Source organism: Molothrus ater, chromosome 28, assembly GCF_012460135.2.
Source record: "Molothrus ater isolate BHLD 08-10-18 breed brown headed cowbird chromosome 28, BPBGC_Mater_1.1, whole genome shotgun sequence".
Taxonomy (NCBI): Eukaryota; Metazoa; Chordata; class Aves; order Passeriformes; family Icteridae; genus Molothrus; species Molothrus ater.
In genome coordinates this window covers 1,897,832-1,916,482 of record NC_050505.2, presented here as the reverse complement: position 1 = coordinate 1,916,482, position 18,651 = coordinate 1,897,832, and the positions used below count along the sequence as shown (strand labels likewise).

The following is an 18,651-nucleotide window of genomic DNA, read 5'->3' as shown; positions in this document are numbered from 1 at the left end:
CCTGATCCTATCCCAAATCCCAATCCTGATCCTGATCCCATCCCAAATCCTGATCGAAATCCTGATCCCAAATCCCGATCCCAAATCCTGATCCTGATCCCAGTCCTGATCCTGATCCCAAATCCAAATCCTGATCCCAAATCCTGATCGAAATCCTGATCCCAAATCCCGATCCCAAATCCTGATCCTGATCCCAGTCCTGATCCTGATCCCAGTCCTGATCCCAACCCTGATCCCAAATCCTGATTCGGATCCCGATCCTGATCCTGATTCCAATCTTGATCCCATCGCAAATCCTGAATCCTAATCCCAAATCCTCCTGATCCCGATTCCAATCCCCATCCTGATCCTGATCCCAAGTCCTGATCCCGAATCCCAGGAGCCCTCTGGAAATCCCATTCCCTGGCAACTCCCCTCCGCTCGTTTTCTCCACGATTCAAAACCCACCGATCACAACCCCAAAAAAAACCAACCCCAAACTTCATCCTCGCGCGACCCCGAGCCCCACCCGGCCTTGCTGCCCTATGGAATGTTGCGTCCCCGTGGAATCTGTGGCCTGGAAAAGCGGGAATTCCTTAATTTCCCCGGCAGTTACCCCTCGTACATGCCCATCCTGCAGAGAGCCATCGAGCTCTGGTACCACGACCCCGCCTGCACCACGCCCGTCCTCAAACTCATGGCTGAGCTGGTCCACAACAGGTAGGAATTCCCAAAAACCTGGAATCCCATGGAATTCTGGGCCTTGGGAGGGCTCATTTCATCCCCCCCCCCGTGTGGTTGTTGCCCCCAAAACCCTCGTGGTTTTCCCCAAATCTCCATTTTTTCCCATTTCCCCCTCACCAAATCCCACTTTTTTCCCCATTTATCCCCAAATTCCCATTTAGAACAGGTAGGAGATTCCCAAAACTCCAGAATTTCATGGAATTCTGAACATTGGAAAGGGTTTATTTCATCCCCCCCTGTGTGGTTGTTGCCCCCAAACCCCTCATGATTTTCCCCAAATCCCCACTTTTCTCCCCAAATCCCAATTTCTTCCCCATTTCCCCCTCACCAAATCCCCATTTTTTCCCCATTTTCCCCCCAAATTCCCATTTAGAACAGGTAGGAGATTCCCAAAACTCCAGAATTTCATGGAATTCTGAGCATTGGAAAGGGTTTATTTCATCCCCCCCCCGTGTGGTTGTTGCCCCCAAACCCCTCATGATTTTCCCCAAATCCTGAATTTCTCCCCAAATCCTCCCCATCAAATCCCCATTCCCCCCCCCGCCGCCATTTTACCCCAAATTCCCATTTAGAACAGGCAGGAGATTCCCAAAAATCCAGGATTCCATGGAATTCTGAGCCTTGGGAGGGCTCATTTCATCCCCCCCTGTGTGGTTGTTGCCCCCAAACCCCTCATGGTTTTCCCCAAATCCCCATTTTTTCCCCACTTTTTTCCCCATTTATCCCCAAATTCCCATTTAGAACAGGTAGGAGATTCCCAAAAATCAGAAATTTCATGGAATTCTGGGCCTTGGAAAGGGTTTATTTCATCCCCCCCTGTGTGGTTGTTGGCCCCAAACCCCTCATGATTTTCCCCAAATCCCCATTTTCACCCCCAAAACCCATTTTAATTCCTAAATCCCATTTATAACAGGTAGGAGATTCCCAAAAATCTGAAATTTCATGGAATTCTGAGCATTGGAAAGGGTTTATTTCATCCCCCCCTGTGTGAATGTTGCCCCCAAATCCCCATTTCCCCCCATCAAATCCCTATTTTTTCCCCATTTTCCCCCAAATCCCATTTTTCCTCACAAACCCCATTTATAACAGGTAGGAGATTCCCAAAAATCCAGGATTCCATGGAATTCTGGGCCTTGGGAGGGCTCATTTCATCCCCCCCTGTGTGGTTGTTGCCCCCAAAACCCTCATGATTTTCCCCAAATCCCCATTTCCCCCTCACCAAATCCCCATTTTTCCCCATTTTCCCCCAAATCCCATTTTTTTCCTCCCAAACCCCATTTATATCAGGTAGGAAATTCCCAAAAATCCAGGATTTCCTGGAATTCTGAGCGTTGGAAGGGGTTTAAAGCCGATTTCAGCTCCCTGGGTGTGGTTGTTGCCCCCCAAATCCCCATTTTTTCCCCAAATCCCCATTTCCCCGCTCCAATCCCATTTTTCCTCCTAATTGCCATTTATAACAGGCAGGAAATTCCCAAAAATTTGGGATTTCATGGAACTCTGCACCTTAGAAGGGGTTTAGAGCCTGTTAAATACCTGGGGCACCCAACCTTTCCTTGGACACTTCCAGGGACCCAGGGACAGCCTTGGCTCCTCTGGGAATTCCATCCCAGCCCCTCCCAGCCAGGAATTCCTTCCCAAAATCCCATCAAATCTCCCCTTTCCCAGTTTAAATCCATTCCCTGTGTCCTGCCCCTCCATTGCTTTGTCCCAAAATCTGGGGACAGAGGATTTGTCCCTAATCCTGGAGCCCCTTTAGGCTCTGGAAGGGGCTCCAAGATTTCCTTGGATGCTTCCCCTTTCCCACTTTTCCTTGGACACTGCCAAGGATATTTGGGAATTCCATCCCAGCCCCTCCCCACCCTCCCAGCCAGGAATTCCTTCCCAAAATCCCATCAAATCTCCCCTTTTCCAATCCTGTGTCCTGTCCCTCCATCCCTTATCCCAAATCCCTCTCCAGCTCTCCCCTTTAGGCCTTGGAAGGAGCTCCAAGATTTCCTTGGATCCTCCCTTTTTCCCACCTTTCCTTGGACACTTCCAGGGATCCAGGGGCAGCCTTGGCTCCTCTGGGAATTCCATCCCAGCCCTTCCCACCCTCACAACCAGGAATTCCTTCCCAAAATCCCATCAAATTTCCCCTTTCCCAGTTTAAATCCATTCCCTGTGTCCTGTCCCTCCATCCCTTGTCCCAAACCCTCTCCAGCTCTCCTGGAGCCCCTCCAGGCTCTGGAAGGTTCTCCAAGATTTCCTTGGATCCTCCCTTTTTCCCACCTTTCCTTGGACACTTCCAGGGATCCAGGGGCAGCCTTGGCTCCTCTGGGAATTCCAGCCCAGCCCCTCCCCACCCTCCCAGCCAGGAATTCCTTCCCAAATCCCATCAAATCTCCCCTTTTCCAATCCTGTGTCCTGTCCCTCCATCCCTTATCCCAAATCCCTCTCCAGCTCTCCTGGAGCCCCTCCAGGCTCTGGAAGGTTCTCCAAGATTTCCTTGGATCCTCCCTTTTTCCCACCTTTCCTTAGACACTCCCAGGGATCCACAGCATTTCTGGGAATTCCATCCCAGCCAGGAATTCCTTCCCAAAATCCCATCCCAATCTCCCCTTTTCCAATCCTGTGTCCATCCCTTATCCCAAATCCCTCTGCAGCTCTCCTGGAGCCCCTTCAGGCCCTGGAATGTGCTGGAAGCTCTCCCTGGAATTTCCCTTCTCCAGGGGAACATTCCCAGCTCCCTGCAGGCCTGGAGCAGCTCCCTGGCTCTGAGCATTCCCGGTTTTTCCTGCAGATCCCAACGGCTGCAGTTCGACGTCTCCTCTCCCAACGGGATCCTGCTTTTCCGGGAGACCAGCAAGATGATCACAACCTACGGTGAGGGATCCTGCAGCTGCCTGGGGTGCATCCATGGAAATAATTCCCAGATAAATCCTGGATTCGTAATGGGTTCATCCTGGAAACATCCTGGAAAAATCATGGATGCATCCTGGAAAAATCATGGATGCATCCTGGAGAAATCATGGATGCATCCATGGAAATATCCTGGATTCATCCATGGATTCATCCTGGAAACATCCTAGGTTCATCCTGGAAATATCCTGGGTTCATCCTGGAGAAATCCTGGAAACATCCTGGAGAAATCATGGATGCATCCATGGAAATATCCTGGATTCATCCTGGATTAATCCATGGATAAATCCTGGAAACATCCTAGGTCCATCCTGGAAAAATCCTGGATTCATCCTGGAGAAATCCTGGAAAAATCCTGGGTTCATCCTGGAAACATCCTGGAAAAATCATGGATGCATCCATGGAAACATCCTGGATTCATCCATGGATAAATCCTGGATTCATCCTGGAAGCATCCTGGAAAAATCATGGATTCATCTGGGAATCATCCTAGGTTCATCCTGGAAAAATCATGGATTCATCCATGTATTCATCTGGGAAACATCCTGGAAAAATCATGGATTCATCCATGGAAACCTCCTGGATTCATACATGGATAAATTCTGGTTTCATCCTGAAAAAATCCTGGATTAATCCATGGATAAATCCTTGATTCATACTGGGTTCATCCATGGATAAATCCTGGAAACATCCTGGATGATGGAATGGTTTGGGTTGGAAAGGAACCATGTAAATATTTCCCAGATTTCAGGTTGGAAAGGATTTGAAATCCATCCCAGTTCCCAGATTTTGGCTTGGAATGGAATTTAAATCCCATGTAGCTTGGAATGGGTTGGAATGGATTTTCAACCCCGGGGCGGGATGGGAGTGGTGATCCTGAGCCAGAATTCCTGCAGGGAATCGCATCCTGGCGAGGTGCCCAAGGACCAGGTGTAGGCGCTGAAGCTGAAGGGAATGGAATGGATTTGAAATCCCATCCCAGTTCCCAGATTTTGGGTTGGAATGGATTTGGAACCCCATCCAGTTTGGAATTTATGGGATCGTGTAATAGTTTGAGTTGGAATGGATTGAAATCCCATCCCAATTCCCAAATTTTGACTTGGAATGGAATTTAAACCCCATCCCAATTATCCAGTTCCGGGTTGGAGTGGATTTGCAATCCCATCCAGCTTGGAATTCAATGGATCATTGAATATCTTGGGTTGGAATGGCTTTGGAACCCCGGGGCGGGATGGGAGTGGTGATCCCGAGCCGGAATTCCCGCAGGGAATCGCATCCTGACGCTGGGCGAGGTGCCCAAGGACCAGGTGTACGCGCTGAAGCTGAAGGGAATGGAATGGCTTGGGTTGGAATGGATTTGAAATCCCATCCGAGTTCCCAGATTTTGGGTTGGAATGGATTTGGAACCCCATCCAGTTTGGAATTTATGGGATCGTGTAATAGTTTGAGTTGGAATGGATTTGAAATCCCATCCCAATTCTGAAATTTTGACTTGGAATGGAATTTAAACCCCATCCCAATTACCCAGTTCCGGGTTGGAGTGAATTTGAAACCCCATCCAGCTTGGAATTCAATGGATCATTGAATAGTTTGGGTTGGAATGGCTTTGGAACCCCGGGGCGGGATGGGAATGGTGATCCTGAGCCAGAATTCCCGCAGGGAATCGCATCCTGGCGAGGTGCCCAAGGACCAGGTGTAGGCGCTGAAGCTGAAGGGAATGGAATGGCTTGGGTTGGAATGGATTTGAAATCCCATCCCAGTTCCCAGATTTTGGGTTGGAATGGCTTTGGAACCCCGGGGCGGGATGGGAGTGGTGATCCCGAGCCGGAATTCCCGCAGGGAATCGCATCCTGACGCTGGGCGAGGTGCCCAAGGACCAGGTGTACGCGCTGAAGCTGAAGGGAATCTCCATCTGCTTCTCCATGCTGAAGGCGGCGCTCAGCGGCAGCTACGTCAACTTCGGCGTCTTCCGGCTCTACGGGGACGACGCGCTGGACAACGCCCTGCAGACCTTCATCAAACTGCTGCTCTCCATCCCGCACAGCGACCTCCTGGTGAGACGATCCTGGGAATTCCAGCTCCCTCCTGGGAATTCCAGAGACAGCCCCGGGAATTCCAGTTCCGTCCTGGGAATTCCAGAGACAGCCCCGGGAATTCCAGTTCTGTCCCCGGGAATTCCAGTTCCGTCCCCGGGAATTCCAGTTCTGTCCCCAGGAATTCCAGTTCCGTCCCGGGAATTCCAGTTCCATCCTGGGAATTCCAGTTCTGTCCCCAGGAATTCCAGTTCCGTCCCGGGAATTCCAGCTCTGTCCCTGGGAATTCCAGTTCCATCCTGGGAATTCCAGCTCTGTCCCTGGGAATTCCAGTTCCATCCCCAGGAATTCCAGTTCCATCCTGGGAATTCCAGTTCCGTCCTGGGAATTCCAGTTCCATCCCTGGGAATTCGAGTTTCATCCCCAGGAATTCCAGTTCCATCCTGGGAATTCCAGTTCCGTCCCTGGGAATTCCAGTTCCATCCCCAGGAATTCCAGTTCCATCCTGGGAATTCCAGAGACAGCCCCGGGAATTCCAGTTCCATCCCGGGAATTCCAGTTCTGTCCCCAGGAATTCCAGTTCCGTCCCTGGGAATTCCAGTTCTGTCCCCAGGAATTCCAGTTCCGTCCCGGGAATTCCAGTTCCATCCTGGGAATTCCAGTTCCATCCTGGGAATTCCAGCTCTGTCCCTGGGAATTCCAGTTCCGTCCCTGGGAATTCCAGTTCTGTCCCCAGGAATTCCAGCTCCATCCTGGGAATTCCAGTTCCATCCCAGGAAAAGCTGGAGGAGAGGAAGGAGCGATGAAGGGGTTGGGGCAGGGAATGGGCAGTGGCAGCAGGCTCTGGGTGAAGCCCAGGAAGAATTCCCAGATTTTGGGTGGGAATGGGTTTTAAATCCCATCACAATTCCCAGATTTTGCCTGGGAAGGGGCTTGAAATCTCATCCCAATTCCCAGACTTTGGGTGGGAAATCCCATCACAATTCCCAGATTTTGGGTTTGAAATCCTGTCACAATTCCCAAATTTTGGGTTTGAAATCCCATCACAATTCCCAGATTTTGGGTTTGAAATCCTGTCACAATTCCCAGGTTTTGGGTTTGAAATCCCATCACAATTCCCAGGTTTTGGGTTTGAAATCCCATCCCAATTCCCAGATTTTTGGTGGGAATGGGTTTGAAGTCCCGTCACAATTCCCAGATTTTGGGTTGCAATGGATTTTAAATCTCATCCATTCCCACTCCCTGTGGGTGAGGGTTGGAGAAGAAGCACAGGAATAATTCCCGAATTCTGGGTGGGAATGGGTTTGAAATCCCATCCCAATTCCCAGATTTTGGGTGGGAAATCCCATCACAATTCCCAGATTTTGGGTTTGAAATCCCATCACAATTCCCAAATTCTGGGTGGGAATGGGTTTTAAATCCCATCACAATTCCCAGACTTTGGATTTGAAATCCCATCACAATTCCCAAATTCTGGGTGGGAATGGGTTTGAAATCCCATCCCAATTCCCAGATTTTGGGTGGGAAATTCCATCCCAATTCCCAGATTTTGGGTGGGAGTGGGTTTGAAATCCCGCCCAGTTTGGAATTCATGCGATCACAGAATGGTTTGGGTTGAAAAGGAGCCACATAAATAATTCCCAAATTCTGGGTGGGAATGGGTTTGAAATCCCATCCCAATTCCCAGATTTTCCCTGGGAAAAATAAAAAGTGGGGAAAGTGATTGGATAGAGCAGTGTTGGGAACGTGGAATAGAATGGGAGAGAGAGGGAAAATGGGAAATGTTGGAATGGGAGAGAGAAGGAAAATGGGAAATGTTGGAATGGGAGAGAGGAGGAAAATGGGAAATGTTGGAATGGGAGAGAGAAGGAAAATGGGAAATGGTGGAATGGGAGGGAGAAGGAAAATGGGAAATGGTGGAATGGGATGGAGAAGGAAAATGGGAAATGGTGGAATGGGATGGAGAAGGAAAATGGGAAATGTTAGAATGGGAGAGAGGAGGAAAATGGGAAATGTTGGAATGGGAGAGAGGAGGAAAATGGGAAATCTCTTGGAATACAGATTTTCTGGGAGACAGAATCCTTGCTCAGTTCTTCCCAGGAGATCCACCAGCACATTCCAGCTGTTTCACGACAGGCTGCATTTAGGAATTTGATGCTTCCAGGAAAACCAAGCAGATTTTTCCTGCTTTTCCTGCAGGATTATCCCAAGCTCAGCCAATCCTACTATTCCCTGCTGGAAGTGCTCACCCAGGACCACATGAACTTCATTGCCAGCCTGGAGCCCCACGTCATCATGTACATCCTGTCCTCCATCTCCGAGGGCCTCACCGCACTGGGTAACTCCTGCTGCTCCCCCCCTGCTTTTCCTGGGATTTGGGGTGGAGTTTTCCTGGGATTTGTCAAGGAGTCAGGGTTAAAAACCCCGTTTTCCCTGTGGGCTTTGGAATTTGAAGCTGGGATTTGGTGAATTCGGAGCGGTGGTTCCTTCACTGATCTCGCCAAGAATTCCCAGTTCTGGGAATTGGTGGAATTTTGGGATGGTTGGGGTTGGAAAGGATTTTAGTCCCAATCCAAGGGACGCCTTCCACAATCCCAGATTACCCCAACCTGGCCTTAGACACTTCCCCTTTAATTTCGTCCAAAACCCCATTTTTTCCCCATTTCCCCCACAAATCCTCTTTTTTCCATCTAAATCCCCATTTTCCCCCGTTTTTTTCCCCATTTCCCCCCCTTTTCCCTCCCATTTTTCCCCTTTTTTCCCCCCATTTTTCCCCATTTTCCCTTCACAAACCCCCTTTTTTTTCCCCCAAACCCCCATTTCCCCCCCCAAACTTGTGGGTTTTTCCCCCCAAACCCTCTTTTTTTCCATCCAAATCCCCATTTTCCCCCATTTTTACCCATTTCCCTTCCCAACCCCCTATTTTTTCCCCCAAACCACCCCCATATTTTCCCTCAATTTTTACCCCATTTTTTCCCATTTCCCTCCTCTTTTTCCCCCATCTTCCCCCCTATTTTTCCCCATTTTCCCTTCCCAAACCCCACTTTTTTTCCCCCAAACCCCCATTTTTCCCTATATTCCCCCCAGAAATCCCATTTCCCCCCCCCCCCATTTTTTCCCCATTTTCCCTTCCCAAACCCCCATTTTTCCCCATTTTTCCCTATATTCCCCCGGAAATCCCATTTTTTTCCCCCCAAACCCCATTTTCCCCCCCCCCATTTTTTTCTCCATTTTCCCTTCCCAAACCCCCATTTCCCCCCCTCCAAACTCTTGTTTTTTTCCCCCGAAACCCCCATTTTTTCCCAATTTTTCCCCATATTCCCCCCGAAACCCCCGTTTTTTTCCCCCAAACCCCCATTTTTTCCCCCCAAACTCTCATTTATTCCCCCCTGTCCCCTCAGACACCATGGTGTGCACGGGCTGCTGCTCCTGCCTGGACCACATCGTCACCTACCTGTTCAAGCAGCTCTCGCGCAGCACCAAGAAGAGATCGACGCCCCTGGCCCAGGAGAGCGATCGCTTCCTGCACATCATGCAGCAGCACCCCGAGATGATCCAGCAGGTCAGCCCCAGCACACCTGGGGGGGTAAAAAATATAAAAAATACACCTGGGGGGGTAAAAAATACACCTGGGGGCTCCAAAATGCACCTGGGATCTACAAAATGTACCTGGCGGCTTCAAAATGCACCTGGGGTCTACAAAATACACCTGGGGGTTTCAAAATGCACCTGGGGTCTACAAAATGTACCTGGGGGCTTCAAAATGTACCTGGGGGGCTCCAAAATACACCTGAGGGGGCCAAATACACCTGGGGGCTCCAAAATGCACCTGGGGGGGCCAAAATACACCTGGGGTCTTCAAAATGTACCTAGGGGCTTCAAAATGCACCTGAGGGCTCCAAAATACACCTGGGGGGCTCCAAAATACACCTGGGGGCTCCAAAATGCACCTGGGGGCTTCAAAATACACCTGGGGGCTTCAAAATATACCTGGGGTCTACAAAATGTACCTGGGGGCTCTGAAAAACATCTGAGGAGGCCAAAAGATAACCTGGGGACACCAAAAAACAACTGAGGAGGTCAAAATTCACCTGGGGGCTCTGAAAAACACCTGGAGAGCCCAAAAAACAACGGAAGAGCCCCAAAATGCATCAGAATTCATTGGCTGCCAGTGCTCAAAGCTCCAGAGCCTTGGATCTCCGGAGATTCCCAAATCCCGGAGCGAGGAGGGAGCTGGGGTGGGATTTGGGATGGAATGGGATCCATGGTATTGGGATCCATGGGAGTGGGATGGGATCCATGAGCTCCATGGGATCCATGGTGTTGGGATGGGATCCATGTAATGGGATCCATGGGAGTGGATGGAATCCATGGAATGGGATCCATGAGATCCATGGTATCCATGGGAGTGGAATGGGATCCATGAGATACATGGAACCCATGGTATTGGGATGGGAGCCATGTAATGGTATCCATGGGAGTGGGATGGGATCCATGGGGTGGGATCCATGAGATCCATGTTATTAGGATGGGATCCATGAGATCGATCCATGGGATCCATGAGATCCATGGGATGGGATCCATGGTATTGGGATGGGATCCATGAGATCCATGAGATCCATGTTATTAGGATGGGATCCATGACATCGATCCATGGGATCCATGGGATGGGATCCATGAGATCCATGGGATCCATGGTATTGGGATGGGATCCATGAGATCCATGAGATCCATTTTATTAGGATGGGATCCATGAGATCGATCCATGAGATCCATGGGATGAGATCCACAGGATTGGGATGGGATCCATGGGATGGGATCCATGGGAGTGGGATGGGATCCATGAGATCCACGGGATTGGGATGGGATCCATGGGATGGGATCCATGGGATCCACAGGAGTGGGATGGGATCCATGGGATGGGATCCATGGGATCCACAGGAGTGGGATGGGATCCATGGGATGGGATCCATGGGATCCACAGGAGTGGGATGGGATCCATGGGATGGGATCCATGAGATCCATGGGATCCACGGGAGTGGGATGGGATTCATGAGATTGATCCATGGGATCCATGGGAATGGATGGGATTCGGGATCCATGAGATCCATGGGATGGGATCCATGGGATTGGGATGGGATGAGATCCACGGGATCGGGATGGGATGGGATCCATGGGATTGGGATCCATGGGATCCGTGGGACTGGGACAGGATCCATGGGATGGGATGGAGGGGCTGCCTTTAACCCTTGGCTCCCCGTGCCAGATGCTCTCGACGGTGCTGAACATCATCATCTTCGAGGACTGCCGGAACCAGTGGTCCATGTCCCGGCCCCTGCTCGGCCTCATCCTGCTCAACGAGAAGGTGAGGGATCCATCCCCGCTGGAAAAGGCTTGAGGGACGCTGGGATTTGTGGGGTGCCCGTCGAGGGGAGGAAGGGATGAATCTGACTCCATGTTCTTGGAAGGCCAATTTATGAATAGAATAGAATAGAATAGAATAGAATAGAATAGAATAGACTATTTATTATATAAAATATATTATATAAAATATATCATATAAATATATCATATAATTATATCATATATTATCATAATATATATATAATATATATTATATAATATATATATCATATATATATGATATATATATATCATATATAATCATATAATTATATAAATATATAATATAAATATAGGTAAATATAATAGTATAATATAAATATATAGTATGTATAAAATATATTTTAATAAATTTATATTAAATATATGGAGTATAATATATAATATGAATATAAATAAATATAAATATATATAATATAGATGTGACTATAATTTATATTATATTATATTATATTATATTATATTATATTATATTATATTATATTATATTATATTATATTATATTATATTATATTATATTATATTATATTATATTATATTATGCTATACTAATGAATGCAGAATGGATACTGACAGAAGGCTAAAAGACAATAATGAAAAACTCGTGACTCCTTACAGAGTCCCGAACACAGCCTGTGATTGGTCATGAAGTCAAAACAATTCACATGAATCCAATTAAACAATCTCCAACCACATTCCAAAGCAGCAAAACTCAGGAGAAGCAAATCAGAGCATTATTGTTTTCATTGTTCTCTGAGGCTTCTCAGCTTCCCAGGAGCAAAGTCCTGGGCAAAGAGATTTTTCAGAAAATAAGATGGGGTCAGATGAAGGAGGAGAGCATTCCCAAAAAAGTCTTGGAATGGGCCCATGGCCAGGATGGTCATTGGAATGACCCCATGGCCAGGATGGTCCTTGGGATGATCCCGTGGGCCAGGATGATCCTTGGGATGATCCTGTGGCCAGGATGGTCCTTGGGATGATCCCATGGCCAGGATTGTCCTTGGGATGATCCCATGGCCAGGATTGTCCTTGGGATGATCCCATGGCCAGGATGGTCCTTGGGATGATCCCATGGCCAGGATTGTCCTTGGGATGATCCCGTGGCCAGGAAAGCTCCTTGGGATGATCCCATGGCCAGGATGGTCCTTGGGATGATCCCATGGCCAGGATTGTCCTTGGGATGATCCCGTGGCCAGGATGGTCCTTGGGATGATCCCACAGCCAGGATGGTCCTTGGGATGATCCTGTGGGCCAGGATGGTCCTTGGGATGATCCCACAGCCAGGATTGTCCTTGGGATGATCCCGTGGCCAGGATGATCCTTGGGATGATCCCGTGGCCAGGATGGTCCTTGGGATGATCCCGTGGCCAGGATGATCCTTGGGATGATCCCATAGCCAGGATGATCCTTGGGATGATCCCATAGCCAGGATTGTCCTTGGGATGATCCCGTGGCCAGGAAAGCTCCTTGGAGCTGATCAATCCACCTCCACCCCTCATACTTTGGGATGCTCCCTCCTTATCCCCGGCACCCCGAGGGGGCTGTGCCCGATCCCAAATCCCAGATCCCGTGGGAATTAACCCCTGGCTGTCCTGGCTCCGCAGTACTTCTCGGACCTGCGGAACAGCATCGTGAACAGCCAGCCCCCGGAGAAGCAGCAGGCCATGCACCTGTGCTTCGAGAACCTCATGGAGGGCATCGAGCGCAACCTGCTCACCAAGAACCGCGACAGGTCGGGAACGGGAATGGGAATGGGAACGGGAACGGGAACAGGAACGGGAATGGGAACGGGAATGGGAACGGCAATGGGAACGGGAACGGGAACAGGAACGGGAACGCGAATGGGAACGGGAATGGGAACGGGAACGGGAACGGTGTTCCATGGGATGGGCCGGGGCAGGGCTTGGGCCTGGAGGGAGCCCGAATACCCACAGGTATTTCCCACCATGCCAGGGGATCCAATCTGGCCTGGGACACTTCCAGGGATGGAGAAACCACAGATTTTCTTCTGGGAATTCCTTCCCAATATCCCGTTTCAGTTTGAAACTTCCCATGGAAAGATTCTTTCATGGGTTTGTGGTTGGAATTGTGGAATGATTTGGGTTGGGAGGGATCCTAAATATCCACAGGTATTTCCCACCACACCTCCCACCATGCAAGGGGGATCCAACTTGGCCTGGGACACTTCCAGGAATCCAGGAACAGCCACAGATTTTCCTCTGGGAATTCTGTCCTCACCCTCACAGGGGGGAATTCCTTCCCAGTATTCCCATTTCAGTTTGAAACTCCTCATGGGATTCCTTCATGGGTTTGTGGTTGGATCCTAAGTATCCACAGGTATTTCCCACCACACCTTCCATGGGACCAAGGGTGCTGCAGGCTGGCTTTGGACACTTCCAGGAATGGAGAAACCACAGATTTTCCTCTGGGAATTCCTTCCCAATATCCCCATTCCAGTTTGAAACTTCCCATGGGATTCCTTCATGGGTTCATGGCTGGAATGGTTTTGGGTGGGAGGGGATCCTAAATATCCATGGGTATTTCCCACTGTCCCAGGGGGATCCAGCCTGGCCTGGGACACTTCCAGGGATCCAGGGACAGCCAGAGATTTTCCTCTGGGAATTCCTTCCCAATATCCCATCCCAGTTTGAAACTTCCCATGGGATTCCTTCATGGGTTCATGGTTGGAATGGTTTGGGTTGGGAGGGACCTTAAATCCCATCCAGTGCCGTGGGCAGGGACACCTCCCATGGGACCAGGGGTGCTCCAGGCTGGCTTTGGGCACTTCCAGGGGTGGAGAAACCACAGATTTTCCTCTGGGAATTCCTTCCCGAGATCCCCGTTCCAGTGGGATAAAATCCCTTCAGGGGAAGTGGTGGATCCCCATTCTCAGTGTGGAGACACCCCCGGGCTCAGCACGGAGTCCTGGGGGAGCTGCTCAGAGATGGGCACTTCATGGGATGGGGAATGGTGGAATGAATGGTGGAATCATGGAGTGGTGGAATGTGATGGAATGGTGGAATCATGGAGTGGTGGAATGTGATGGAATGGTGGAATGATGGAATCGTGGAGTAATGGAATGGTGGAATGATAAATGCTGGAGTGATGGAATCATGGAACCGTGGAATGCTGACATCACAGAATGGTGGAATGATGGAATGGTGGAGTCATGGAGTGATGGAATGTGATGGGATCCTGGAATGATGGAATGATGGAATAGTGGAATGCTGGAGTGATGGAATCATGGAATGATGGAGCGATGGAATGCTGGAATCATGGAACCATGGACTGGTGGAATGATGGAATGCTGGAATGATGGAATGCTGGAGTAATGGAATCATGGAATGGTGGAGCCATGAAATCATGGAATGAGGGAATGCTGGAATCATGGAGCCATGAATGGTAGAATCGTGGAATGGTGAAATGATGGAATGCTGGAATCATGGAATGATGGAATAATGGAATGGTGGAATCCTGGAATCATGGAATGCTGGAATGATGGGATGGTGGAATCAAGGAACCATGGAATGGTGGAATGTGATGGAATGCTGGAATCATGGAATGATGGCGTAGTGGAATGCTGGAATCATGGAATAGTAGAATGCTGGAATCATGAAGTGTGATGGGATGCTGGAGTCATGGAATGCTGGAATCCTGGCATGCTGGAACCTGCTCTCCCCTGTCCCCCAGGTTCACCCAGAACCTGTCGGCGTTCCGGAGGGAGGTCAACGACTCCATGAAGAACTCGAGCTACGGCGTCAACAGCAACGACATGATGAGCTGACAGCTGCAGGGCCCAGCCCGGCCCAGGAACGACCCCAGGGCCTCCCCACCCGCAGGGAGGAGGGAGCAGCAGGTGGAGCTCACCTGGGCAGGTGTTTTCCCGTGGGAAGGGCAGAATCCAGGTGCAGGAATTCCAAGGTGTCTGTGTCTCTCTTTTTCCTTCCCTGGCCGGAATGTGGAACCGGCGGCGCTCCGCTGCGAAAAGCCTGCCTTGTATAAAAACTAAAAAAAACAAAACAAAACAAAAAAAAAAAACAAAAAAACAAAAACACAAAAAAAAAAAAACATGTACATTTTTTCATAACATTTTGGAGCAAGGTTTATATTGAGTTTCAGAAAAACGAGATTAAAAAAAAAAAAAAAACACGACAAAAAAAACTGCAAAAAAAAATCACAAAAAAAAAAAACACACAAAAAAAAATCGAAATGATGATTAAAAAAAATGACAAAATGATAAAAAAAAAGACAAAAAAAAAAAAAAAAACAAAAAAAACAAAGTGTGATTGAAATTTTTACAGAGTCCTGGTGCACCCAGTGCCGGTGTGAGGGTTGTGAATGCGAGTGAGGAAAGCGTGGCCTGAAGCTTTAGTGGGCGAGGGGGTGGCTGTGTGAAAGTGCAGAGATCTATTTAGTGAGACAAGCTGTAGAGAGAGAGAGAAGCAAAAACTCAAACAACACAAAAAAATAATTAAAAAAACCAACAAAAAAAAAAAAGATTAAAAATAATAATAATAATAAAAAAAAAACCACCACAAAAAAAAAAAAAAAAGGCATTGTAAAATTCCAAATGTATATTTTTTCTTATTAAGCCCCCCTCAAAAATCACAATTTCCCGGTCCCGTCTCGCCCTCGTTCTTGGGAACTCGAAGCCATGACGTGACCCCTCCGTTTGTGCTTGCTCGTGGGTGTCCCTCCTGTCCCCTCTGTAGCAGTAGCCCCTCCCAGGGCCCTCTTTTCCCCTTTTTCCATCCCTTTTTTCCCATTTTTCCGGGCTGGAGCGGGGGCTGGCGGCAGCGCGGGGCCTCCCCGGGGGGGTTCCCAATGGGGGAGCCCCGAGCACCCCCTGGCAGCAGCGAGGCCCCTTCTCCTGCAGAGCCCCCCTGAGGATGTTGGGGATGGGGATGGACCCCAAAGGCCGGGATCCAGGGGAGGGAGCCCCTTTGCCGTGTACCCCACTATTGTTGCTGCTAGTCGTGTGCATCCTCTTGCTCAGCTCTCCCAGAAACACTCGGGGCCTTTGAGGGCTTCACTTTCTCCTCCCAGACACTCTATTATAATTTTTTTTTTTTTCTCTTTTTTTTTTTTTTAATTTTAGTTTTGTTTTGGATTTTTTTTTTGTTTTTGTCAATTTTAATTTTATTTGGTTGGGTTTTTGTTCGTTCCCTTGCCCCCCTGGTGTGTGTTGGGTCCTTTCCCGCGTGAGCAGATGCTGGTTGATGTCGGGGTGTTTGCTGCAAACAGTGTAAGCATTGTGACTGCAAATAAACTCAATGGTTTCTACTGAGCCGCGCACGAGTGGCTGAGACCCCGAGGGACCCCGAGAGGGACCCCACAGGGACCCCACAGTGACCCCTGAGGGACCCCTGAGGGACCCAGAGTGACCCCACAGGGACCCCTGAGGGACCCCCCATTGACCCCGAGAGTGACCCTGAGGGACCCCACAGTGATCCCACAGTGACCCCTGAGGGACCCCTGAGGGACCCAGAGTGACCCCACAGTGACCCCTGAGGGACCCAGAGTAACCCCACAGTGACCCCTGAGGGACCTGGAGGGACCCCTGAGGGACCCCACAGTGATCCCAGAGTGACCCTGAGGGACCCCACAGTGATCCCCAGAGTGACCCCTGAGGGACCCCAGTGTAACCCCACAAGGACCCCTGAGGGACCCCAAGAGTGGCCTGAGCCCCCAGGGACCCTGGAGGGACCCCAGAGTGACCCCACAGGGACCCCACAGGGACCCCAAGATTGGCCTGAGCCCCCTGAGGGACCCAGAGTGACCCCAAGAGTGACCTCGCAGGGACCCCAGAGTGACCCCGAGAGTGGCCTGAGCCCCTGGAGGGACCCGGAGGGACCCCACAGAGACCCCTGAGGGACCCTGAGTGACCCCAAGAGTGACCCTGAGGGGGAGCCCCGAGGGACCCCACAGTGACTGTGAGTGACCCCAAGAGTGGCTGAGCCCCCTGAGGGACCCAGAGTGACCCCCATGGTGACCCCACAGGGACCCCTGAGGGACACCAGAGGGACCCCTGAGGGACCCTGAGAGGGGCCTGAGCCCCAAGGGACCCCACAGTGACCCTGAGGGACCCCACAGGGACCCCAAGAGTGACCCTGAGAGTGGCCTGAGCCCGAGGGACTCCTGAGGGACCCAGAGCCCCAAGAATCCCCCCAGAGTCACCCCAAAACCCTGAGAGTGTCCCCAAAACACTACGAGTCCCCCCCAGAGTCCTGAGAGTGACCCCAGAACCCAGAGATTCACCCCAGAACTCTCAGCTCCTTCTCAGAACCCCAAGATCCCCCCAGTCCTTTCCCTCAGGGTGATTTTCCCAATCAAACCCCAAAATCCCCCAAATCCCACTGAATTCGGGGGGAGACCCTTGGACCCCGAGCCGAACCCCAAAACCCACCTGGATTGACCCCAAATCCTGGAAGTTTGAGCCCATTTTAGGGAAAAACCTGAAAGGGGATGGGGACCCCAAGATGGGATTGGGATTTTGGGATTTCAAACACAGACCCCAAACAGGGACTGGGGTTTTCAAACAGGGACCCCAAACAGAGATTGGGATTTTGGGATAACAGAGACGCCAACACCGGGATTGGGGTTTTCAAACAGGAACCCCCAAACAGGGATTGGGATTTTGGGATTTTTGAACAGGGACCCCAGACTGGAATTGGGATTTTAAACAGGGATTGGGATTTTCTAACAGGGACCCCAAGCAGGAATTGGGATTTTCAAATGGGGACCCCAAACTGGGATTGGGATTTGGGGATTTTCAAATGGGGACCCCAAACATGGACTGGGATTTTTAAACTGGGATTGGGATTTTGGGATTTTGGTCCCCAACCAGGGATTGGGATTTTCAAATGGGGACCCCAAAGAGGGATTGGGATTTTGGGATTTTCAATTGGGGACCCCAAACTGGGATTGGGATTTTCAAACAGGGACCCCAAACTGGGATTGGGATTTTGGGATTTTCAAACTGGGACCCCAAACTGGGATTGGGATTTTGGGATTTTCAATTGGGGACCCCAAATTGGGATTGGGATTTTCAAACTGGGACCCCAAACTGGGATTGGGATTTTCAAACTGGGACCCCAAACTGGGATTGGGATTGGGATTTTCAAACAGGGACCCCAAACTGGGATTGGGATTTTCCAATCTTTATTTGCAGCTGGAGGGGGCAGAGGCAGCTCTGACCTTCCGGAACCTTCCAGAGCCTGGGAATGGCCCCGTTTGTCTTGGTTTGGGGTCATTGGGGAGAAAAATTCCTAAAGGGGTTTCTTAAAAAAGCAAATTCAAGCAGCCCCTCTGCTGAAGTGGTTTGGGAAAAAGATTTCCTTGGAGAAAAGTGGGAAAAACTTTTACCTGTTTTTTAACAGGTAAAATAAAATTAAATCTAATTGAATTTAATTTAATTTTAAAATAAATTAAAATAAAACAAAATTAAATTAAATTACATTTAAAAATAAAGTAAAATAAAATATAAAATAAAATATAAAATAAAACAAAGCAAAATAAACCTAAATTAAATTAAATGAACAATATTAAACAATAAAAACTTTTACTGTTTTAAAAGAGAAACTCAGACAGTCTC

At 49.4% G+C, this 18,651-nt stretch overlaps 1 protein-coding gene across 2 annotated transcripts in view; it reads left to right on the top strand.

Annotated features, from left to right (window-relative positions):
• XPO7 (exportin 7) overlaps window positions 1–16,344 on the top strand; it is a 62,044-nt gene extending 45,700 nt beyond the window's left edge. For both annotated transcript variants that reach the window (XM_036396621.2, XM_036396620.2), the window contains exons 21-28: window positions 592–699; window positions 3,503–3,585; window positions 5,461–5,675; window positions 7,854–7,992; window positions 9,056–9,216; window positions 10,921–11,019; window positions 12,662–12,789; window positions 14,748–16,344. In XM_036396621.2, coding sequence (XP_036252514.1) covers window positions 592–699; window positions 3,503–3,585; window positions 5,461–5,675; window positions 7,854–7,992; window positions 9,056–9,216; window positions 10,921–11,019; window positions 12,662–12,789; window positions 14,748–14,841 — 1,027 coding nt within the window. In that variant the 3' untranslated portion in view covers window positions 14,842–16,344. The remainder of the gene's footprint in view (window positions 1–591; window positions 700–3,502; window positions 3,586–5,460; window positions 5,676–7,853; window positions 7,993–9,055; window positions 9,217–10,920; window positions 11,020–12,661; window positions 12,790–14,747) is intronic.
• The last annotated feature ends 2,307 nt before the right edge of the window (window positions 16,345–18,651 follow it).